At 45.2% G+C, this 23,296-nt stretch overlaps 2 protein-coding genes across 3 annotated transcripts; one reads left to right on the forward strand and one right to left on the reverse strand.

Moving 5' to 3' along the window:
* The first annotated feature begins 4,241 nt into the window (after nucleotides 1–4,241).
* Nucleotides 4,242–15,189, forward strand: firrm (fignl1 interacting regulator of recombination and mitosis). 2 transcript variants are annotated; one of them, XM_060067421.1, is made up of 25 exons: nucleotides 4,242–4,399; nucleotides 4,567–4,677; nucleotides 4,959–4,999; nucleotides 5,102–5,187; nucleotides 5,352–5,456; nucleotides 6,087–6,227; nucleotides 6,466–6,628; nucleotides 6,703–6,787; nucleotides 6,880–7,018; nucleotides 7,308–7,397; nucleotides 7,539–7,603; nucleotides 8,212–8,360; nucleotides 8,722–8,851; nucleotides 9,160–9,346; nucleotides 9,644–9,726; nucleotides 9,929–9,980; nucleotides 10,535–10,624; nucleotides 11,381–11,566; nucleotides 12,106–12,228; nucleotides 12,334–12,429; nucleotides 12,577–12,690; nucleotides 13,260–13,364; nucleotides 13,459–13,539; nucleotides 13,618–13,764; nucleotides 14,337–15,189. In XM_060067421.1, the coding sequence occupies exons 2-25, from the start codon at nucleotides 4,589–4,591 to the stop codon at nucleotides 14,532–14,534; spliced, it is 2,745 nt and encodes a 914-aa protein (XP_059923404.1). In that variant the 5' UTR covers nucleotides 4,242–4,399; nucleotides 4,567–4,588; the 3' UTR covers nucleotides 14,535–15,189. The 2 variants fall into 2 exon arrangements, with proteins under 2 accessions (XP_059923404.1, XP_059923405.1); XM_060067422.1 differs by lacking the exons at nucleotides 4,242–4,399; nucleotides 4,567–4,677; nucleotides 4,959–4,999; nucleotides 5,102–5,187; nucleotides 5,352–5,456 and adding an exon at nucleotides 5,463–5,630.
* Nucleotides 14,824–22,845, reverse strand: scyl3 (SCY1-like, kinase-like 3). Its single transcript, XM_060067434.1, has 14 exons — nucleotides 22,550–22,845; nucleotides 22,254–22,440; nucleotides 21,566–21,751; nucleotides 20,636–20,749; nucleotides 18,975–19,031; nucleotides 18,776–18,878; nucleotides 18,527–18,638; nucleotides 18,345–18,422; nucleotides 18,022–18,161; nucleotides 17,484–17,674; nucleotides 17,190–17,361; nucleotides 16,794–16,964; nucleotides 15,877–16,700; nucleotides 14,824–15,622 (listed from the first exon to the last, which is right to left on the reverse strand). Exons 2-14 carry the CDS (start codon nucleotides 22,416–22,418, stop codon nucleotides 15,560–15,562), a joined length of 2,376 nt encoding a protein of 791 aa, XP_059923417.1. The 5' UTR covers nucleotides 22,419–22,440; nucleotides 22,550–22,845; the 3' UTR covers nucleotides 14,824–15,559.
* Between the last annotated feature and the right edge of the window lie 451 nt (nucleotides 22,846–23,296).

Raw genomic sequence — 23,296 nt, forward strand, 5'->3', positions numbered from 1 at the left:
ACGAGGCTGGGAGGGAATCATCACAGTATACCCACTACAATAAAATAGACTACACCACTGCGCACACGCTTGCACGAGCACACACCGCACGTCAAGACAAAGGCAGCGGCACATACACGGAAGGGCACTCGCACACACCGTACGTAAAGACAAAGACAGCGACACACTCGCCGAGCTAATAACACGTTACGTTTTTAAACATAACGGCTCTGCCATCGACACACGTACAGGTAAGAACACGCACGCACGCGCACACACCGCAGCGACACTTGCCCAGGTAAGACATTATGTTTTTAAACATAACGGCTCCGCCATCGTCATATAAAAAACTTAAATTCCAACATTGCAATGACCGGCATATCAACACATAAAGGCCGATATATGCTCTGTTTTAGACGTAACGCGTAAGCACGTAAGATACATAACCCCCCCTTGCGCGGTAAAATATCCCCCCTTACGTGCTTAAGTGCGTCGCCCAAAATTCCTGACTATGCGACTAAAACACTACGGCCCTACGCAGCTCGCAAAGACTGTGAATGGCCAGCTAACCACATCCTTTCAGGAGTCTCACATTTCCGGTTTTACAGCATAATAGCGCCATTTTTGAAAGGCCGTGACAGAAGCGAATGAAGAATTTTGAAGAAGGAGAAGAAGAAAACACAGGAACGAATTATGATAATTATAAATATAAACAAGCCAGCGATTTCCACTTCCACGCCCACAGATTCGTTCGTTGCTCCCCCTACTGTTCTGGCGGAGAATCCCCTTGCAACATGCGCAATCCTTAAGGAACCTTAAAGGAACCGTAAATCAAAACTTGTCTAAAACAAGTCCCTTGTGTAAATTACGTGCTTACGTCTCTGCGTCTAAAACGACCCTAAATCGGCCTTGAGTCACGGAATCTTAAAGAGACAGTGTCCCTATAACACAGAACGAAAACACGTCAATAACACAGTATGGTGAATAATGTCGATAGAGTCCAACACAAGCCTACACTCTAATATAATATTACTCGCCTCCCCAAATGTCTTGCGATATTGATATCCCCTCCTCCCACCTGCAGTTTTAGTTGTTTTATTTTTCTTATTTTTTGTGTACTATGTGTGACTGTGCTACTGCTGCCTGGCCAGGACACTGGAAGAGATGTTTAATCTCAATGATGATTATTATTTTCAACTAACCAATAGTAGTTGCCTTGCATTTTAAAATGTCAATGCACTTTTCATCCCTGAATAACAGTAAAAGCAATTTAATAATCGATTTGCATGCATAGTATACTACACTTTCCATTAAACAATTACCCTTGTTACCATAAATTGACTAATTGTATAATGTAATCAAATGCTCACACACTGCTTTCAGACACACGTGTAAGTCCTGGGGCCGTATTCACAAAGGATCTTAGGGCTAAAAGTAGGTCCTAACTGGCGAATTTAGGAGTAACTCCTAAAAATAATGGGCATGTCACTCTTAAATTTAGGACTCCTAACTTTTTTCACTAAGAGCAATTCACAAAGTATTTTAGGCCTAAAAGTAGCACCTAAGTCTAGGAGAGCTTAAAAGTCCTCAAGAGGACTCCTAACTCAGCCTGCGAGACGAAATGTTAGATTATTCAACTTGTTGTGGAGTTAATGCGCGATGCAATAACATCCCCGAAATAATCGGATAAATTCCGAAATAAAATGTTTGGCCACACTACGTTATTTAGTAACAGGGGAAATGCATCTTTGCAATGCCGACGATTTAAAATTAGCGCAACCATCAGTCAGCCGTGCCATAAACTTTCCTTTGGACATTCAACAATTACACAGGATCAAAGCCAACTTCATGGCAATTGCAGGTATGCCCGGTGTGGTCGGTGCTATTGACGGGACGCACATAAAAATAATTGCGCCATCAAAAGACGAGGACGTGTTCGTCAATAGGAAGAAAGTGCATTCCATCAACACGCAGGTTGTTTTTGATGCAAATTTTAACATAGCCTACTGGATGTTGTTGCAAAGTGGCCTGGATCTTCAGCTACCCATGATTCGCGCATTTTAATGGTGAGCGGTCTGAGGCAGCTTTTTGAGATGTACCAGTTGGGTGTCACTTGCTGGGTGACAGTGACTATCCATGCAAGACGTGGCTCTAGACACCCTACCTCAATCCACAACCGGGAGCACGGTTAAAGTATAACATGTAAGTGATTACGCAGATTACGCTTAGTCCTATGCGTAAAACACATCGTATTGGCTCTTTGACGCCTTTTATTTGTTGAATCCATATTTACTATTGTTTACTGATTTCTTCCATATATGCTAGAGCACACAAACATACACGAAATGTTGTGGAGAGAGGAATTGGGCAGATGAAACGTCGGTTTCATGTCCTCCAAGGCGAAATACGCCTCACCCCAGAGAGGGCAAGCACAGTAATCACTGTATGTGCCATTCTACACAACCTCTGCAAGCGGAGGAACATTCCACAGCCAGACGATGATGATGATGATGATGATGATGATGATGATGATGATGATGAGTGGACAGGCATTTAGGGATCACTTTGAAAACACATTTTAGGTAAACACCTTGGCACAAATCAGTCAACACTTGGGTAGTTCATAACATTTATTTTCTTTTAAATTGTACGTATTATTATTGTTTGCTTTCTCTCTCTCTTGAACGTGCAGGCTACAACGTCATTATCGTGGTCTGCACAAAATTGTCATCATGCGTGTATTCTGCTAACTGCACTATAACTACTTAATAGGAATTCATTTCTAGCCTAGGCTATTTCCTTGTTTTTCGGTGATTCAGTGGGCTCGTCTGAACAACCAATCACCGAACTGACCGCTTCTAAACTCGTGCACGAGAATTGACGTAATCCATAGCAACGGCGCGTCACTCTTAGTTCACTCTTTAAGAAAAAACTCCTACGTAAAATGTTTTAGCGCGAGTTAGGAGCACTCCTAGCGGTAAGATAAAATGCTTTGTGAATACAGCCCCTGATGTTCTCCTGATGGGCCGTATGTGTGAACAACATATCCTGACATTTGTACCCTGAAAATCTACTGAATAATACTACCCCTGAGGTAGTATTTTCTCTGTAGGAAATGTAAATTACCTTATATGTGAATGAGGAGTAGAAAGTCTGTATTTCTCACAACACTTCCGCAGGCGTTTTGATGATGCATCTGAATGTCATTGCTGGCCGCCTAAATGATAATCAGCCTGCTGCCTTTTGTTCGCTGAATGGTTAAATTTTTTTTAATGTTGGCACTGCTTTTTAGAGTCATTTGTGGTGAACGACAGCCTAGAAATCTAGACGCCACTAGCGACAGCAAATTTAATTTGCAGCCAGGGAGATGTAGCCTTCTGTCGTCGTTTTTCGCTGCTGGAAACCGAAAAAGGGACAGGCCAATCAGATCGTGAGGGGCGGAATCGAGCCGAATGACGACAGAGCTGCGACGTTTCCATGTTAGAGGTAAACAATAATGGCTGCTGCTGCTGGCGAACAGCTGTCTTTCAACTCGGCTTTGGCCGCGACTCTTCAAGACTTGTAGTTATTATTTTCTTTGAGAAATGAACAAAGAACTGCACTGAAGTCTTTCCTGGAAAAGAAAGATGTATTCTGAGTTTTGCCGACCGGATACGGTAAAAGTTTGATTTTAGATCGACGGAAATGTAAAAAAAAAAAAAAAAAAAAAAAAAAAAAAAAAAAAAAAAGAAAAGCAGAGGGAACTTGAAAGACAACCGTTTATCCCGCCCACACTGCCACCGTACGAGACCAGACCCAATATCTTTCCGATATGGGTCTGGCTTGCCAGGCTAGGTGAACGAATGTTATGCGTTGGAAATTATAGTCTAAATGTAATTATATTATGCGCCCAACATTTTTTACATTATCGACTGGGGTTTCCACATTATTGCTATGGGTTTAATTACAACTAGATTTTGAGCGCGCTCAATGCGCTCGCAAAAACTCTAGTTAGGCTTATTACTCTTTACAATCCTAAAAAAAATATATATATGTTTAGCACAAAGAATGACAAGTGATTCTCCAATTTATAATTACAGGATGTGTAAAGCTTTCTAATCAATTAATAATCAAACCTATCTGTTTTGTTTAGAATTGTTTTTATTTTTTTTTAGCATTCAATCAAATAATGTATGTTTCATGATAATAACTTTCTGTAGTAGCTTTAATAGTTGTAGCCAATCAGACGGCCCTGTTGCTAAACGTCACTTCCGTGAAAAACAGCGCGCCTTGCGACTAGTTGACGTTGTACATCTAATGTTTACATTGTTTTATGTCCTTTACATACCATATATAATGGTAACTACAAAACAGAGTTAGCGGATAATTTATACTACGGAATACAGGATATTCGCCTTTGATGGAAAGTAAAAGTTAAATGGTAAGTAACTTTTGTTGTATACTCTGACGTGGTTTAGAAGACTACGTTATCATTAACGTTAGTCTATGCCTAAACGTACCAGCGAAATAACGATTAACACCATCTAGCAAACTATTAAAATCGGTCATATTCGGCATTGATTCCGTTAATGTTCATTGTTTGTGCAGCTCATCGGACCAGCCTCCCAACATGTCGCAGACCACTCTTCTGGAAGAGGTGGTACACTGGAGTCAGGAAACCTGTCGCAAAGAGCTCAGATCTGCCCTGCCTAAACTTACCATATCCTCCCACGTTGAGTACACTGTGACAACACGTTTGACTAATTGAGTGATTATTTTAATTGTGTGGTCCAAAACATGACAATTATCGCAGTTGAACCCAAGCATCGAATACATCTAATTTCATTTTTTTTCACTTTGTGGAGCTGGAAACCCTGAATGTGTACTTTCCCACATGCAATAGTTATGCAAGTCTCAAGAAACACTGTACACGAGTCTGTGAATAAATACTAACATGTCAAAAAGATTCAAACCATTTAGGTCTTCCTTGACCATTTGTACTCTCTACATGAAAAGTCTGAGAGCTGGGATGAGCATATTCGTAAGTGCATTCATTTGATCCGTAAACCGCTCGTTCGTCGTCATCAGAGTGATTGTATTTGCCTACGTCTCGGAGGATTAATAGCAATGCCTTTCCATTCAGGTATCCTTAAAGTCATCACAGAGATGTTCCTCCCTCACATTGGTTTGAAGGAAGTGGAAGCGTGCCTCTCCAAAGTCTTGCCTAAGGTGAATATCATCTGATTACATCAGTGTTGTGTGTCCACTGTTGGAAAGGTGTCTAACCACTTGAATGAAGTTTTACTGTTACTACAAGGGATTACAGGGGCATTGTCTTTTAACATTTACATGAACTGGCAATTTCTATATCCCACACATGTCTTTGTTTGTAGGCTGTCACCATGTTCGACAATTTGATGAAGGAGATCTCAAACCAAGTTGGAGGACTGTCCAGTCAAAACACAGAGTTGCGTACCCTACTGAGAAAACTCCTGGAGGTGCTTTATTAATAAATATAATTAACTATGCCTTTTATTTTATGTGTTTCAGTACAGAAGAAGAAATTAGTATCCAGAAATGATTTCAAAGGAAGATCCCAAATGTTTTCAAATAATAACGTGTTATTGGCAATCACTCAAACATATTTTTTCCATAGGGCGTTCCTGTAAAAAGTAAGATTGTAACTTTTTTGCAATAGGGCTTTTTAATGAATTAATTAAAGAATAAATAAAATTAGATGCAGATTGATGCTGCATGGGCAAGGCTGACGGCCCTTCTGTAATTTCCCAGAAAGTGGCCAGTCAGCCCAGGCCTATTAAACCAAACTAAACCAAACTAAACCAAACAGCCTCCACTCAATCCAAAAACAGATATATTGGATCGTGTACTTGTATTACACAACTCGTGTTCTTCTTGTGTCAATGCAGGCATTTTGCAATGACATAGCTTGAAAAACACTGATCTTACATACTATACTATATTTACATTTTTGTTACAATAATGTTTTCCTAAACAGTATTGAAGAAGAAAATGAGGGCCCTATAGCAGCATATGTTTCGCTATTGATCAAAAAACAAATAGGCCAATATCAATAAATATATGAAAGACGTTACTCTTTTCATTGTCAGGCAACGGTGCAGATCATCGAAGCGATGTCTACTTGTGTTCGTCGGGTCTGCTTGTTTGACGAAGCATTAGAACTGGACGCCATCCGCTCTCTACCATCGTGTATCCTCAAAGTACTGAAGCAGACCTTCCAACACTGCAAGGTATACGTCAACCTCCCTTCATACATTGCACCACTGAGATTGATGCTGGTTAAACGAGGCACATATTTTGTGCATGATTTAAATGTTGTACTGCATCATTAATACATTCCATCTATTTATCACCTGGTCAGTCAGCATTTAGCCTCCAGCGCTTGTTGGCTGAATTCAAGCGGTTTCTAGATGACAGATATTATGAATGAGGTCTGACAGATTTACACATTGATTGACTGCTTCCCAGGAGAGTGAGGAGGTGTACTGTGGCCGCCTGTCCCTGGTCGCAGACCTGCTGCAGGGGCTGTTCAAGGAGGCCTACTCCCTCCAGAAGGGCCTTATGGAGCTGCTGGATCGCATCTCTCTGGGCACTGAGGCTACGGAAGAGGACGTCACTGACATTGTCACAGGTGTGTGTGTGTATGTGTGTGTGTGGCGGGGGGTTACTTCTCCAAAGATATTTACCCTTGCTTTTTGATTCCAGTCATTCACAGCCTGCTTGATCTCTGCTATGTGATCTCGGACCTGGACATGGCGCTGCACGCCAACACGTGGAAATTCATAGTCAAGTAAGCACCACCGCGTCCCCATCAGCCCATCACCTCAGTTAGACATGACAAGCAATGGCTGGCATAAAACGAGTGCCATCCCTGTGGTCTAGACAGAGCGTGAAGCACCAATCGTTTGTGGAGGAGCATCTTCGCCACGGTGACATCAGCAGCTGTCTGTGTGACAATCTGCTGGCGTCCTTCAGCACCTGTCTGGAGCTGGGTGACCAGATCAGACACATCGCAGTGCAGGTAGAGGACCGGTCGCTGGCTTCTTTTACACTTCCGTCATGCCCACAGGAACATTGTTTGAAAAGTGTGACATATTTTCATGTCTGAGTATTTATTGTGTCCATCGCTAGAAGATTAAGTTGATTTCCTGTGCTATCGACATTTTTACCATGTTTGCTCTATGCTTGCTATGCACATTTGTTTTTCTGGAGTACAATGATTGAGGTGAGAGGTGTTGAACCTGAGTTCAGGCGTCAGGTGAAGTGAAGGACACACACTGACGCCATTGTTTATTTTTATGCAATCTCAGGAGATGACCCAATGTGCGGAATACAAGCTGTTTCAGAAAAACATGAAGATGTGCAGATTCTTTGCCAACACTCTAGTCCATTACATAAAGGTGACAAATGTTGGGCCTTTGGCACAGCCTTTCTTTTAACTTCCGGATATTCTCTAATTTTGTATCTTTTTTTTTCATGTTTTGTATAGAAAACCAATGATGTTGTTACAAGTTGCACCCTGTCGCTCTAACCTCTAACAGGAATTCAGCTCTTTCCTGTCAAAATATTGCTGCCGCTTTCATCAGCTCTACCTCCAAATTACCAGGTAGGTCAATGTATTCAACCAAATATTCGTCCTCCTCATCATCCTCATCGTCATCCGCTTATCCGGGGTCGGGTCGCGGGGGGAGCAGCTCAAGCAGGGGGCCCCAGACTTCCCTTTCCCGGGCCACATTGACCAGCTCTGACGGGGGGATCCCGAGGCGTTCCCAGGCCAGTGTTGAGATATAATCTCTCCACCTAGTCCTGGGTCTTCCCCGAGGTCTCCTCCCCACTGGACGTGCCTGAAACACCTCCCAAGGAAGGCGCCCAGTGGGCATCCTTACCAGATGCCCGAACCACCTCAGCTGACTCCTTTCTAAGTAAAGGAGCAGCGGCTCTAATCCGAGTTCCTCACGGATGGCTGAGCTTCTCACCCTATCCCTAAGGGAGACGCCAGCCACCCTTCTGAGAAAACTCATCTCGGCCGCTTGTACCCGCGATCTCGTCCTTTCGGTCATCACATAAATATTCGTATATATTACAAATGAGATGAGATCTAATATCATTCGATCACGCTTTAAGGAAGGGGGATTTACTTTTATATATACAGTAATACTGGACGTCACACCATACAGACAACCTCTGAGCTCCAGGCTGTGTTGTTCCCCTCAGTATGTTCCCGCCCAGCCTGTGTGCCCCAAGCCTGCATCCACCGCTGTCTGAGGAGCTGAGTGTGGCAGCGCTGCTACCCATGGAGGCCCTCCTGATCCAGCTGTTGCCCCTGCGCCCCTTTGCGGAGGCCGTTCTCGGGAAAAACCAGCGTGAGTTGGATTGTTGACTCGGCGTCCTCATGTCCCTTTCCTGTGTGGTTTTTGGCGTCAGTCCTGTTATTGCTGAATGCCGTTCCCTTTTTCCCCTTGTTGATGTGGAAGGAATACAGTTAGAAAGCAGTTAGCTTGCAGTTAATAGCTGCTATGTTGGTCCATGGTGAGCTTTATTTGAAAATGTTTTTGGAACCTAAAGTTCAGTGACAAACCATCATTCTGCAGTATGCTGTTCAAAAACATCCAAAACCTAGTTTGTGCTAATATATACAGTGTGCTTTTGTAATCCTACTGCGATATTATCAAGATAATGAAACTGCGATGGTTTTTTTGTGTTGACTGTTTATTTTTTGCACAGAGCTGAGTGCTGACCGGCAGCTCCCTCAGTGCCTGCTGCTGGTGAGCGTCCTGGGACACCTGCCCCCCCAGCCAGAGGAGACCCTGCAGCTCTGGCACCAGGGCGACCTCTTCCCTGAGGAGACCCCCAGGTAGCCAGGTCCCCCTGCCATCCAACTCTCACTTTCAATATATAACGAAGCGAACATCGACGGCCTCGTGGAGGGAATATCAACAGCTTGACATATTCAAGCAGGATCTTTTTCTTTTCTTTACCTGAAAGCTTACTTTTGAAGTTTGGGTACAGTCAAAGGGTTGGTGGTAGTTTGTAGCACTGCTCAGCTACTTTGCATGCTTTGCCGTATCCCACCATTGATTATAGCTTTGGGCTATACACCCTCTTGATCAATACATTCCCTGCGGCGCTTTACCATGACACAAAGCGTGTTGTTTACCGCAGGTTCCCCGTCTATCAGGCCATCATGAACGTCTTCCGGGTGTGCTGCACTGAGCGGATGGTGCCCGTGCTGTTGCCGGGGGTGATGATGAAGGGTCAGGCCCAGGGCAGAGTCAGCCTGCATCACCACGTGTGTGTGCATCTGTGTGCCAGCGTCGCCTCACTCCCACCATCATACCTCCCAGGGCTGGTATGGAAACCACCTCACTTCCATGAAACGATGGGAATAAAAGAGAGCTGGGCTGCTTTAGTTAAGATTGCTGGATGAATTATTGTGCACGAGAGCTATGAGGTAGCCAAAATAAAGACTGGATCCGTGCTTTATCTCGCCCTTGTTTTTTATCAAATTCTGTGGGAGTTTCCAACAGGATTTCCGACACGATTTTTTTATTCACGATGTTGGTGGCTTTTACTTTCATTTTATTTGATGTCAGGTGTACTTTAACCACTTTCCATTGGTGTGTTTTTCCTCTCCTGTCCCCCCCAGGAGCGTTGTTTGGTGGAAGCCGTCTTGCAGTCTGATTGGCAGACAGCCCTGCTCGCTACAGATGTCTGGTGTTTCACAGCAAGGTGATTCCCAACGGGTTTTTCTACTTGGCAAACCACGGACGATTCTAGCATCTCACTTTTTAATGGAGCACCATGAACATACACATTATTCTTTTGAAAATGAATGTGAAAGTATCTCTAAACAAAGTACAAACATTAGAAAAAAAAAAAGCTTCGACATAATTTGAGGTTCCACTGCTAATGGAGTGTTCTCTGTCCTCAGGTACGGAACGGCAGAACTCTGTCTGCAACACGCCCTGCTCATAGCTCACCTGGTGGGTACAGGTCTACAGTGGACATTATAACACAGCATCTTGATCAATAAGTGTACCTTATTTAGACGTGTGTGTGTGTGTGTGTGTGTATATATATATATATATTAATGTTTGAAATGGGATTCGTTGCTTTAAGCTGACATAAATAAAAGTATATATTATGTGCAAATTAATTACAACATGTAGTGTATTACCTGTCTTCTATTCGTGCTTAGTATCTCAATTGTGTGGGTGTCTCTTGCCATCCCCTCGGAACAACCTAAGAATCTCCAAGCCTGTTTAAACTCGGCTTGGGGCTTTTGTTCTGTGCGGCCCTCCAGCCGAGGTGACAATTGGTGTCTCTGGGCCCCGGGCCTGGTGACACCTGTCCCTTAACCGCGGCCCATTGTGCGACACTGCAGCACAATAAGCCTGAAAGTCACACATTTACACCTCTCCCTGGCCTCTTCCACCTCCTCTCCTTTTTTCTGGATGGTTTTTCCTCTACTCCTGGGCCAACGCGCCGACTCTGCCCCTCACCTCTGCCCCTCACCTCTGCTGCCCCCCCCCCCCAGGTGAAGGTGTGTGCCGGCGGGGTGTACCAGTCGTCCCACCTGGGCCTGCTGCTCAGACGCATGGTCTTCCTCATGACACCCCACCACCAGGTCGGAAACAAAAACACTCCCAATACAAACCGTTCACATCCCCTAGGGTCCTTATCCAACTGCGTCCGGGTTAAAAAGTATTCTGTACAGTTTACAGAGGTTAAAAATGTACAAAGACTCAAAGCAGATCGGACTAGTTACGTCACACTTAACGTGTCCATAAAAGGCTTAGTGAAAGGCTTGGAAACAAACAAACATGAATATGCTAATATGAAAATATCGTAATGAGAATAAGCACTTTTGTTAAATATCCATAGGTAACATGCCTTGACCACTGAATAGTCCACAGGAATCTGTTACCTGCTTGGTTTTTATCACTGGGGTGAAACCGTTGTTTGTTTAACCATGGTTAAACAAATTTCTTCCATTGGAGAAGTTCAGTTTTCAATATCACATTTCTATATTTTCGATAAAAACAATTCATTCTCTTTGTATACATGATCACCAAACAAACAATGATCCGTTCATAAATAGGCAGGAGACCCTCAGCCACAATGAAGATGCGATTCAATCAAAACCACCCTGTTTATCACAAAGAAGACGGGTCTTGCAGTGAAACATCCATCCCCTCTGACACTCACTCTCCTCAGTCTTTACCCTCGCCGCGCCTGAGTCCCACCCTGTGGCGCGTGCTGTAAACCACTCCCCGCCCCAGGGAAGACTTACACCCGGTTGACATATGGCGTTGGCGTGTCCCCCCGCCACGGCTCTGATTCGCCGGCGTGCTTTACCTCTTGTTCTCTCACCGTCACACAGATGGCGCTGGTGGAGCGCTTCCCGCCGTCCCAGGTGGAGAACCTCCCCGTGTGGCACCATGTCCTCCTCAGAGCCTTGTCCCCGGACGCCAGCCTCAGGCTCCAAGAGGACGTCACCGCCCTGACCCAGCAATCCCTGGATCACTGGCGGGACGGAGGCTACCGGCTGGGGCAAGTGGAGAAAGTGGTGAGGAGAGTCGACGGCCATTATTTTAAGAAGAGGAGTGGGGGCAGTGATTAAAGGGGATCAGATTCAACGCACTGGTTGCAAAAAAACAACAACAATCATGAGGCAATAGTTGAGTGTTTTCTTGCCCAAGTTCCTTTTTTTTTCAAGGTGACACATTAAACCACCAGTTGTGATTATCTGTTCCAAGCTGTTTTGGGGTGTTTGTAGAGAGATGTATGCTGGATAGATCAGTCTACCAATCCAAGTGGACTGTAACAAACGTTGCTCATCTATCGTCATACAGAAGAGGCCGATTTTCAGAACGGCTTGTAACGGCTAATCACACTCACACCTGGTGATATAATATGGGACCTTTAATAATAAGAGGGGGCAGGATTAAAAGGGGTCGGATTCGATACGCAAAAAAAAAAAAGTCACAAAATCATGAGGGAATAGATTAGTGTTTTCTTGTCCGAGTCCCTTTTTTAAGATCCTCCTTGCGGTAGATTGACCTTTTATATGCAGGAGCTCCATGTTAATGCCGTGTCCCCTCCCAGAACACCGCTCTGAAGGCCCTCAGAGTGGTGGTCCGCGGGCAGCCGTCCTCGGGGGGAGAGGGTGTGCCGGCAGCCGCGAGGGGGATAGTCACCCGGCTGTGGTCCCGCATGTGTCCCGTGCAGGTGGGCCACTCGCACACGTCACGTCACTCGTTTTGTACCGCCTGCACTGATGTATGGTGTTCACACCCATAAGACCCATGGATGGATCCGTCTGCTTCGCATCAGGTCCAGACCCATCCTGTACTACAGTGCACCCTGCGATGGCTGCTGCTGATATCAGCCAGCCTGGTGAAGACCATCGATCACAACGCCATCCATCAGGTCTCTTCTCTTTTTTCACCATTTGCTAAATGACTAAATAGTGAATGGACAAATTTAAGCAGTCCTAAAATGTAGCAGTGGGAGATTGTAGGTGTACGAGACATCCTGGAGAGAATCCTTGCGCGTTGACACCCCGGTGTATTGCAGGCTCTGCAGTGTGTGGCATCGCTCGTCTCTCACAAGTGTCCGGACGAGGTGGCGCTGGCTGCACTCGAGTTCCTGGCCTCCCTTGGCAACGTGTTCTTCTCCCAAGACAGCCAGGTACAGTGGACTGAAGGCATTCGCCCTTTTGTCATAGCTCTACACACGCTGCTGTGAGATGTATAGCAAAACGGCATGATTTAGTATATCTGCTCACTGATAGTGATGAGATACTTGTTAAATGGTTACTGGCATGGACTGTAATGGTGTGCAAGGGAATCAGGATTGACCCTGGTTCAAGGTTGTAAATAATCAAACTTGTTTGTTTAAAGGGTAACTAAACCTTGTTTACAAGTTTGAACAAATGTGATCTAAGCAGTCATCACTGTCGTAAAGTTTTTGAAAAAACTGGCATCCAGTCCCCCCTCTTGTGGGGCAGAGTTTAGCCAATATAAAACTACTAATATGGGAAAGTTCCTCTTTTTTGCTGGAAAGATTGAACTTTGCCCTGTTTACTAACTATATGTTTTTGAGAAAAGTTGTTCACCAACAACTGAGACCGAATCTAAAAAAAAGTTGAACCAGCTTAAAGTTATTTCTGGGGTTCACTTACCCTTTGAGAATGCATGCGTCATTCAACAAAGATATTTCTCACGTCAACCTCCTCCCTGTGGTTCTCTGGCCCACAGGGCCAGATTGTGCCCCGGCTGGGCAGCCTGTTCGGATCCCTGCTGGCCGAGACGTCCTGGTTGTTACACCAGCACGCCCTGGAGGCCTTTGCTCACTTTGCAGAGGTGAGGGGAGCTTAATCAGCTGATGTGATTGGATAACTAAATACAAATAAAGCGTACACGTTTGTTGACAATGTGTACTCATCTTTTTTCCTAGGTCACAAATCATGAGAAGGTGATCTCCAACAGCTTGTCCGTGGAAGAGACCAAGGCCAAAGTGGTGAATTATCTCAGCAAGGTGAGTGAATTTCCACGGTAATAGGGGGAACAATAGAAGGGCATCACCCGGGAGACTCTTAACATGTTCTTTCGTCAGACCGTTAATACCCAGGAAGTGGGGGAGAGACGGCTGGACCGCCTCAAGATGGAGTCACCCTTGATAGAGCAAAACAATAGGAGGCTGGAGACGGAATTAGAAGGTGCTTCGAGTGGGTCAACCGCCATTGCCCCTGCTGACTCAGAGGTGAGGGGGTACTTGTTATTCAGGGAAAGTATCTGCCGCCTCATCCGCCACAGAGTGTCTCTTTCCTATTTGGGAATGTTGAATGATGTTAGCATTTACGGCCGGCTACCAGCTTCCTGCCTGGCCACTTTGCACAGCCGTAACATTGCATTAGTCAACGGGAACAAGAAACACGACAGCAATGGGCTCTGCTTACTCAAATAATTATTCTTTTAGTCACCCACAAAATCTTTTATCACCCTACAAATCTTACAAATGACCTTAAGTCACCTCTTTTCAGCAGGCTTTGCCCTGCATCATTCCTGTAAGGCTATAATAAACATGCATGCCCATTGACAGGTCAAGTGTTTGTTTAAAGGAATGATGAATAACTAATACCCATCGAGTGCCACACACTTTATTTTATAGTGGGGTATAAGGTGAAGTGTTCATTGAATAGGCAAAAGGGTTTCCATTTTGCCGTGGCTATTCCTAAAATAGGAATGACTGAATAAAGTTGACATTTAGATTGTCTGCCTGATGTTGGCTGGAGATGTAGTAGGTTCCTCACACAGGGTTATCCTCTCCCTCAGCCCTGTCCTAAGAGAGCTCGACAGGAGACCAACAGAGAAGAGGAGTACAGCCGCTACGTCCAGACAGCAGAGAGCGCTCTGAAGGCCCTGCAGGCCCTAGGCAGCCAGGACACCACCGCCCCACAGCCACCGCAGTGGCTTGGGGCCAGACTACGAGAGCTGCAGACTTTGATAGCCCAGATCAGCCCAGGGCCATGATTTCCCCCCCCCCCATCCCATTGTGATCCCCTACGACCTCTTGGTATATGCTCAAGAACGTTCATTTTACAGGATAATACTTATTGCTTTTCATTTTTTTCTTGACAGTCTTGAATGACATCTAGTGAATTGTTAAACATTTTAATTTATTGATTTGGTTGTTTACTTTAATAAACGTCTTCCCACCATCTATTTGAGAAGAGTCATGCGTTTTGACACCTCAACTTTGCTCTCTCCAGTGGGTGCTTAATGAATATACTAAATACATTATATGCAATTTACAAACTAGTTTTGAAGAAACACATTTTATTCAGTTAAAACCAAACTTTGTTAAATGCATCCATTGATATAGATTGCGATTACGAAAATGTAAGACTTTAGACACGTTACAGACGAGGCAATAACGTATCCTATACCATAAAGTTTATTTCTCCAGCAATCCAGAAAGCTAATAAATTAAATCCATCTCTGTAATCAACATTCATAGTGCCATTTCACCAACCGTTCAATTAACCTTGGACAAGCCATGTCTTCTCAAATTTATCCTAATCCCAAGTCATTTATGGCACAAAAGAAACAAGGCAGATGGAAAATAAAGTCATTAAGCCCAACTTGAAGTATTGATTCTTCATATATTCTATAGCTCTAATCATAATTTGGCAAAAAACGAAAATATCATCTTATACCCGTCCCAGTCTAGCTGGTTATACCCCACCACAAGCCTCTCTTTCCAGTACAAAAAGTTGTAGTACCCTGATGTTGACACTGGCATCAATACATACGTGTATGTACAGTATGTCGCAAAATGTAAGCATTCTACACCACCAACCAATCATTGGTAGCACTGCATCACCATTTAAAACGATGATCGAACACCTTTCATATTGGGAGGAAAATGACTGTTCACTGATTGACTTATTAGAGAAATGTGTTGCATTAAGATGACGCAGACACACCCTGGACATTTGTAATTCCAGTGGTTCATCATTCATAGTCTTTCATAATGTTATTCTGGATGAGTGTCACTACCAAACGTTCTCATCCTCCCAGTTGAGGTCCTCTCCATCATCCCAGCCCTCGGTCTCAGTCTGTGGGGAGAAAAATGTTCAGAAATGTGTTAGTAAGCAGTAAGTGTTCATAGTGCATTTCATTTGTTGTCAAAATCGCAGAATACTGATTTTAATTGATCAATTTACTTAAAAATCCTTAAAACTTTGATTCAGATATCACTGAATTTCGATTGCATGACTTATTCATCCCTCAGAACCGCTTCCCTTTAGCCCGTTCCCATCACACCAATGAATACTTGACGACTTGACATCATGGTCCAGTCTACACTCGCCTCTGTTGTCTCCGTCGCTGCGAACCTGCCAGTGATTGTGACGGATGCGTCGGGCTGCGTGGGCCCACCGTGGAGTCCAGCTGTGGCCTTTCCACAGTCTGTAAAACCGCCGTCAACGGGCAGCACCAAAGTGGGAGAGGACATCACGATGTCCGGCACCATGTCCGCAAACAGGTCCAGCTCTGGGTCCCTGTCCGGCCTCCTCTTCACCTCGATGGTGAACTCCTCCCCGAGCCCGCCCACCGACGCCCCGTTCATCCTGGGCGCCGCGCCCTTGGTTCTGTATTTAGACAGAGTGTTTTGGGGCGATTTCTGGAAGTCCTTGTCCCCCTCGCTCCACCCGTTGTCCCATGATGAGGAGACCTTGCTCTGTGTGGAGGCCTGCGCGGAGGAGCTCAGTCGGAGGGCTTTGGCGGAGGCCAGCCCCAATCGGAGCGTTTCCACCGTTTGTTTTAAAGGTGCGGAGGACGTCGGGCCCCCGGCAGGCGCGGGGCGGACGATGGGGTCTGGTGAGGGGGCCGTCGGGGAGACGTCCGCCGCTGGTTCTCCGTCCTCGATATCGTCCCAGGGCTCCCCTTCCCCGAGGCAGGGTGCGAGAGGCAGCTCGGCTGAGGGATCTCTCTGGATGTGAATCTGGACCGGCAGCCCCGTCTCCCTCTTCTCCCCCGTCTCCCTCTTCTCCCCCTCCTCCGAGTCACTCCAGTCAGGCCAGTCGTCGCGCTGGCTAGCCACCGTCTCTTTCGGGTCGGGGCTGGAGGCTGGGGACTCCAGCTCACTGTTTTGGCGGAAGCCGTTCAGTGGGAGAGACATGTCCCTACTGATGGCTGGAAGACAAAATGTGGTAATTACGTTACTAGAAACGTGTTTGGAAGAATCCAACGTTTGTGCCAAAGGTCAACGGGCCAGGGTCTGCTTACTTGACTGGCCTGGATTCGGGTAGCCACGATGGGACTCTCTACCGTCATGTAGCCTGCTCAAGTCCCCCAGGACCGGCCCCCCAACGCTGATCGCTTTGGGGAGCAGATTCAAGACCTTTGAAGGCTGTGCAATCTGGGGAAGGGGCACGCTAACTATATGGATAGGAGATGCTGGAGAAAAAAAGGGACAAAAGGGACATGAGATGGAACAGAGGCACGATGTCTACAAAAAAGTACATCTTTATAAAAGGGTATTTTCCCCAAGCACAAACAGCTAACATTGAAAACCGGCAAACTCTGTGTGCAACAAATTCTTCCGCTCTTGGCAAGCGGGCTCAAGTGATTCCAAAACATTTGTAAGAGCCTCTTCCATTCGACTTGGCTTGCATTGCTTACTTTCAGGAGTGACCTCCGTGGACTTGCTGAAGTTCGGCGTGGTGCGCTTGAACACCTTGGTCCGTTCCCCGCCCACCACCACCTGGGCGCCTAGCAACGGCACCAGTACCGCCAGGCTCTGCAGCGTCATGGCCACCAGATAGTCGTTGGTGTCCCTCATTCCCACTAACACCTGCCGTCGGGGGGGGGGCAGTGGGCAAAACATACGCAGGGTAAGCCATCGCAGTTGTGACAACAGCAGTGTGATGAAAACCCGCAGTGGGTGCGAGATCTCGACTTTCTCGCGCCTCTCACCTGAGGTAGGATGTGTGTCTTGAGCTCGTCGTGAGAGAAGTGCTGGGCGTAGACGTGGATGTGGGCCAGCAGCACGATGCGAACGTGCTCCTCCTTGACCTTGAAGAGCTTGAGGAGCTGGGGCACCACGTGCCGTCGAAAGAGGGACACGGAGAGCAGGCACTCCTCGACGCTCTCTCCGCTGCTGGGATCTACCGCCCAGGGATAAGGAATAAGGGATCGGACATCACGGTCGCCAGAGGGTTAAAACGCGACGGTCAACCCGTTTCCCTGTCCACTGAAGTTTTTCGTAGGGGGTTGAACTGGGCTGCTTTGACATTATAAGTCCTTATTGATGAGGCAGAAAAGCTTTTGTTGAATTTCTTCAACAAAACAAATGAGGGTTATAATTGGGAATTTGATGAGGTGAGTTGGTAGAACTAACTAATTGACATACGCACTATTGATTTGGGGAGGGGGGGGGGGAGGTATGAGGTTATCTAAGAGTCATCACAAATTGGGTTTGTTTTGAGCTGCTTTGTTGTCGTTGACTACTTACCCGTCTTTGGCTTTAGGAGATGAGGCAGGAAGCTTTTGACTGCCATGGGTTCTGCGAACACCAGGCCGTTGAGGAGTTTGGGGACGAGTCGTGCAGCGATCAGCTCCTCTGGAAGGTTCTGGACCCGGTCCAACAGAAACCTAAACCACAAGCAATAAATCACAACACCCTCCATGGATAACGTCTCCAGTAGACGGAACTTGTTCTCCATGAAAATTAGCTGACGTGGCCCAGGGAGCAACATCAACAGAGTGTGTGTGTGTGTGTGTGTGTGTGTGTGTGTGGGGGGGGGGATGATGCCTGTTTGTTTACTCTTCACTCACTTGAAAAATTCATTCTTCTCCTCTTCCGTCTTCAGGGTGAGGCTCTTCAGGAAATTCATGACCTCCAGAAAGTCATTTCTAAAAAAAAAAGGTGTAAAAAGAAAGTGCTTTGTTATTACAATCCTTTCCGCTGTTTGTTCCATATGCGGCCGGGCAGTGAGAGAAAGTTGTACGAGACAAACCTGAAGAAGTCGTGAGTCAGCAGAGAGCGCAGTGGAGGCCGGGAGGAAGGGTCGGAGGTCAAAAGGCTGGTCCGAAGGGTCGTCTTCAGGCTCTCCGACATCTCCTCAGACACTGAACATCAGCAGAATACACCATGGGAAAAATAGCGAGGGACACTGGATTTATAACATCCTTTGGGCCCGATTCCCTGTCTTCCATTAAAAAAGGAAAGCGATGAATGTAATAAGGACAAGCCAGCCAGTACTCACCATAGCCGTTCAGAAGCGGAAGAAGTGTCTCCACCATCACGCCGAAGGAGAAACAGTCCCGAGAATGTGCGTGTTTATCAGGCAGTGTTTTGAAGCCCTCGACCTGTAAGAACAAAGTGCTTTATATATCCTCGCTCTATTCAAGACAGGGGTGATATCGAGGGAAGAACATTAAAGCAGCATGTAGCCTTCTCCTCACCTGCTCCTCTGGAGGAACAGAACTGGCATCTCTCCCGTTCTGGATGCTGCTGAGGAACTAACATGAAGAACAAAATCAGATATTTATTTTAGGTACCATTCATAAAGTTCCTTCATTCAAGATATAAACTAGGAATGTTAATAACTCAACTTTTCATGGTCAAATAATCAGTGGGTGGTATGAACGAACAATTCGACCGTTTTTGAATTTAAATGCATCAAATCCTGCTACTACTCCCGGAAGGTAGGAGACACACTCGTCATGGTCACTCGTAAGCTGCGAGGGGCTGAGCGTGAGTTAAGTTGAGTTGCTATGCGACAGGAAAGGAGGAGCGGCCTTACGCGTGGCCTTTGCCTTATGCGACCCTTTCTACTGACACTTTTACCTGGCAGACTCTGCTGGAGAACCAGGCTGACAACTGCACAACTTTTTCACTTGATCTTCATATTTAGGGTTAAGACTAAGAGTTAATGGGGGAAGAGATCAGCAAATAGTCATTCAAATACCAACTGGATGTCCCCCGCTCAGCTACAATATGAAATACCTTATTTTTCTTTTTTAATGCAATAATCACAATCGCGTTTTCTGTTTATAACGTGATCAGGCATGACATTTACGTGATTAGGGCATACACTTGTTTACATGTACGTCTTTTAAGAGTCATCTAGTACTTGGTAGGCATATGACTAAGCCAGCTGATGGGCCTGCATCGCAGTTCCAGATACACTTTCATCAATCAATTTCTTGAACTAGCCTCTGATAATGTTCGGCCCGCCACCTACTGGCTGGAAAAAAAATGGCCCGAGGCCAAACTTAGTTGCCGACCCCTGCCCTAGAGTATCTGATATAAAGGCTGGGACGAATTTCAAATTGTACAATGCATAACGTTAGCTCTCTGGCTCATAGCTGAGCGGACTAGAATACCTCCTGTTGCCAAGTCGTAGCTAAGGTCCGTCCTATTTACTGGAGGAGTGAACAACGTGTCCGTTGCATAAGAACCTCACAGGAGGGTTCCAGGTATTAGTCAAACCCTCAGGCGTTACCAGGGAAACAAAGTTATGGCTTGTGAAAAACTTTATATTTGGATTGTAAAACGCATGAAAATATGAATGGTCTTAATTTATTTTCTTTACCAAGTGATCATGGTACAAGCGGGATAATGCCCTCCGAGGTGTCCATTATCAGGAATGAATGGACTCCGGAGGCAACCGCTCGTCGTCCATTAATTCCTGATAATAGACCCCTCGTTGGTCATTATCCCTTACTTATGCTTGTGTATTGTGTATATTGTTTTTCTGTACATGATTAATAATAATAAAAAAACAAACTAATAGTGCTACAGAAGCAACATTAGTTCCGTCCGTTAATTCTTGTTTATTTGAATGGGAAAGGATGTTGGCGGTCCAAATGTTACAAAATCGGCTCTGACCCTCGGGAATATTCTGACACATCCCTAATATAAACAAGATAGCAATCGATTTATATAAAACGTATTCAAGTGTTTTACATGCCACAGTATAAAAGTAACTAATAGTAGTGTTAACCCAATAGGAATAATAAATCGCAAAAAAATAAGCCAATATCCCAGCCAGGAGTTGTATGGTAACATAATACAAGGAGGGGCCACAATGGGGCCACGATGGGTTCCTTCCACCTCTTACCTCGGGGGTTGCCTCCGAGAACTTGCACACGGTCTCCATCCCTCCCAGCTTCCAATGGCCATCATCGCTCACGAACACGGACAACATGCACACGTTGTTGTGACTTGATTTTCCCTGCAAAAAACGAGACAAAAGGAAAGCAGATTCTTAAAATATACTCCTTGATGGGTTTACTGACCTCTTTTGGCCTGGGACCCCATTTCTACCAGTGAAAGGGTTTGCAATCCTAACTTAAACTCTTTTGCATCTGCTTCCACACAATTTTTTTTTACCAAAAGCAATAATCCATTCTCGGTAAGGTAGAGAACGGCGAGCAGAGCGTAGGCATTTGTGAGATCCCCCAGCATCATTTAAGTCTGGGTACATTTGGATTTCACCCAGGCAACTGTAATGGCAAAACAGAGATCCCTGTGCCCAGTTCCAGTTTCCAAGGGGTCAGTACATTCGCTCTCTTAAACGTGGACTTCAATGACACCTTGTGGTTAAATAAGAAGCTGCAACAGTAGGCTAAAAGTGACCAATGATTAACAGCAAGGATATTATCCAACATTGTGTGACTAGGCTCATAACTAATTGTATAAACAGAATCATTTTCTTTTTTTGTCATTGCTGTCTGAATTTAAACCTTCAATCCATCAATTTCTTCACTGGCATTGTTAATAAGTCTTTTACAACAACAAAAATTCTCCAAGGATATTCTCAGTGCAGTCCAAACTCCTCCACCAGGAAACCCAGCTCCAAAACAGAGATGGGAATGAATCTAAGCCCATTTTAGTGTGTACAGACAGTGAATGAATTGGGAAACAAAAAATGTAAAATAGGCATTAGTCATTGCAGAAAACAAACAGACTTGTCAACAGAGCAGTGAGCAGCGATCCCAGTGGACTCATCTCCTTCGTCTCATAACTAAGCCTCACACTTTGCCCTCACCCGTTCGTGGAGGAAGGCGAGGGCCTGCAGGAGGTCATAGATGCCGGCACAGGTCTCCTCCGGGGACAAGCTGTCCAGCAGCAGCTCCAGCGGCCGCACCCGCTCCGTCACCAGGTGGATGGCGCCGTTCTGCACCGAGCAGGACAGGAAGCGCAGCAGACACGGGTGCCTCAAGGTCTTCAGGTGCTGATGGAGAAGAGAGAGAAGGGTCTGACTAACCAGGTTTCTATAGCAGGATAATAGATACGTGAATGCAGTGCTTACTATGTTGACTTCAGGACGCCAACATCAAAAAGACAAATGTCGACTTTCTGGTCTGGGGCTAAACGACTCATAACTTGAGTCGTCTTCTGTGTGACTGATTCAAACTGTGCTATGGTGTTTGACTCAGATCTGGATTTGATTCCCCAAATTTCCATAGCCTGCCTGATGATGCCAATGTTTAGCAAGATACCTATCAACCACCACCTGCAACTTTGAAATCAAATGTATGTGAAATAACTGTAGCCTTGGATGATTGCATCTCTTGAATAACTAAACAGTATAATATATCAAAAGTACAACTATAGACATTCAATGCCATTTAAGATCATACGACAACCTTGCTGATGAAACATGAAACAAGTTTCTAGGTCAGATGAATCATCTTGTATGGCGGTAAGCAGAAATTGATATCAGAGAGCTTTACTTTAGCAGCTTTGTTGACTTTGTCTTCATTTCCCTGCTTGTGAACAAACACTGACGCGGGCTTGCCATCCTGGAGAAGTGCCGAGTGCATGGTGAGCCCAGAGGGCAGAGTGAGGAGAGGTTCCTCCAGAGTACAACTCTTCACAGCACTGCTCTCTGCGCCCATTGTGGCTCACCCCAGGTCCAGGCTGAAAAGCACGACTGATAAATATATAGCAGTGACATTTGACGCAGCTCGAGGATTATTAGAACAGTAACAAATACACCCGCCGTGTATAGTGCAATGACATGTTTTACCTGTTATAGCTGTATGTAAACTACCTTAGCTCCGAGAAGTTACTAGCTTTAGCTGGCTAACTCCGCTACGTTAGCCACCAAGTCATTGCAATGATGGTCAGTCTCTCGTCAGCGGAGGAGATAGCTGTAAATAAGCCACATTTAATATTTCCAAGAAATTGTCCAATGTGTCAGACGAACGATTACTATTTCAAACAACATACAGGAGGTGACTGACGGACCACAATGCTAACGTGGTGCAAAGCCTGATGTGTAGCTGTAAACACAATTTCTTCCGGTCAAACCGACTGCGACTGAACCAAAATCTAGGTGAGCGAAGTGTTAAAGGAATTTAATACTTTTGACAATTATTCGTCACTCTTTTATTTTTTACATGTTTAGTAATATTAAGACCTCATTTCAGTGTCAAATTAAACATGTTGCTTATAAATATGGATAAATTCAATGCAATGCAAAAAAATCACATATAAGCCTCCCCATTATATGGCAATGGTTCGAACCAGGATGGTGCGAGTTTACGCTGAGCTGAAATAATTGCCTCGCAAGGTAATTAACACGTTCATTAACACACGGAAGGATGTGCGATCAAAAACACACAACACGCACGCACGCAAGCATGCACGATGCACGCACCCCCCCCCCCCCCCACACACACACACACAAGAAAACAAATATATTTAATGTTTTTGTGTTTTGTGTGTATATATATATATAGGCTATATATCAAAATAATTCATATGTATATAT

Source organism: Gadus macrocephalus, chromosome 12, assembly GCF_031168955.1.
Source record: "Gadus macrocephalus chromosome 12, ASM3116895v1".
In the NCBI taxonomy this organism is placed as follows: domain Eukaryota; kingdom Metazoa; phylum Chordata; class Actinopteri; order Gadiformes; family Gadidae; genus Gadus; species Gadus macrocephalus.

What these genes read in the sequence shown, in the direction of transcription:
- scyl3 (XM_060067434.1), bottom strand. Translation starts at nt 22,418, where the DNA reads ATGGGCGCAGAGAGCAGTGCTGTGAAGAGTTGTACTCTGGAGGAACCT. An exon ending in GAGAAGAATGAATTTTTCAA is followed by an intron (nt 18,162 to 18,344) that starts GTGAGTGAAGAG and finishes CTTGTGGTTTAG; the next exon opens with GTTTCTGTTGGACCGGGTCC. An exon ending in CAGCGACGGAGACAACAGAG is followed by an intron (nt 15,623 to 15,876) that starts GCGAGTGTAGAC and finishes TTCTCCCCACAG; the next exon opens with ACTGAGACCGAGGGCTGGGA.
- firrm (XM_060067421.1), top strand. Translation starts at nt 4,589, where the DNA reads ATGTCGCAGACCACTCTTCTGGAAGAGGTGGTACACTGGAGTCAGGAA. An exon ending in CGTTCTCGGGAAAAACCAGC is followed by an intron (nt 8,361 to 8,721) that starts GTGAGTTGGATT and finishes TTTTTTGCACAG; the next exon opens with AGCTGAGTGCTGACCGGCAG. An exon ending in TCATGACACCCCACCACCAG is followed by an intron (nt 10,625 to 11,380) that starts GTCGGAAACAAA and finishes ACCGTCACACAG; the next exon opens with ATGGCGCTGGTGGAGCGCTT.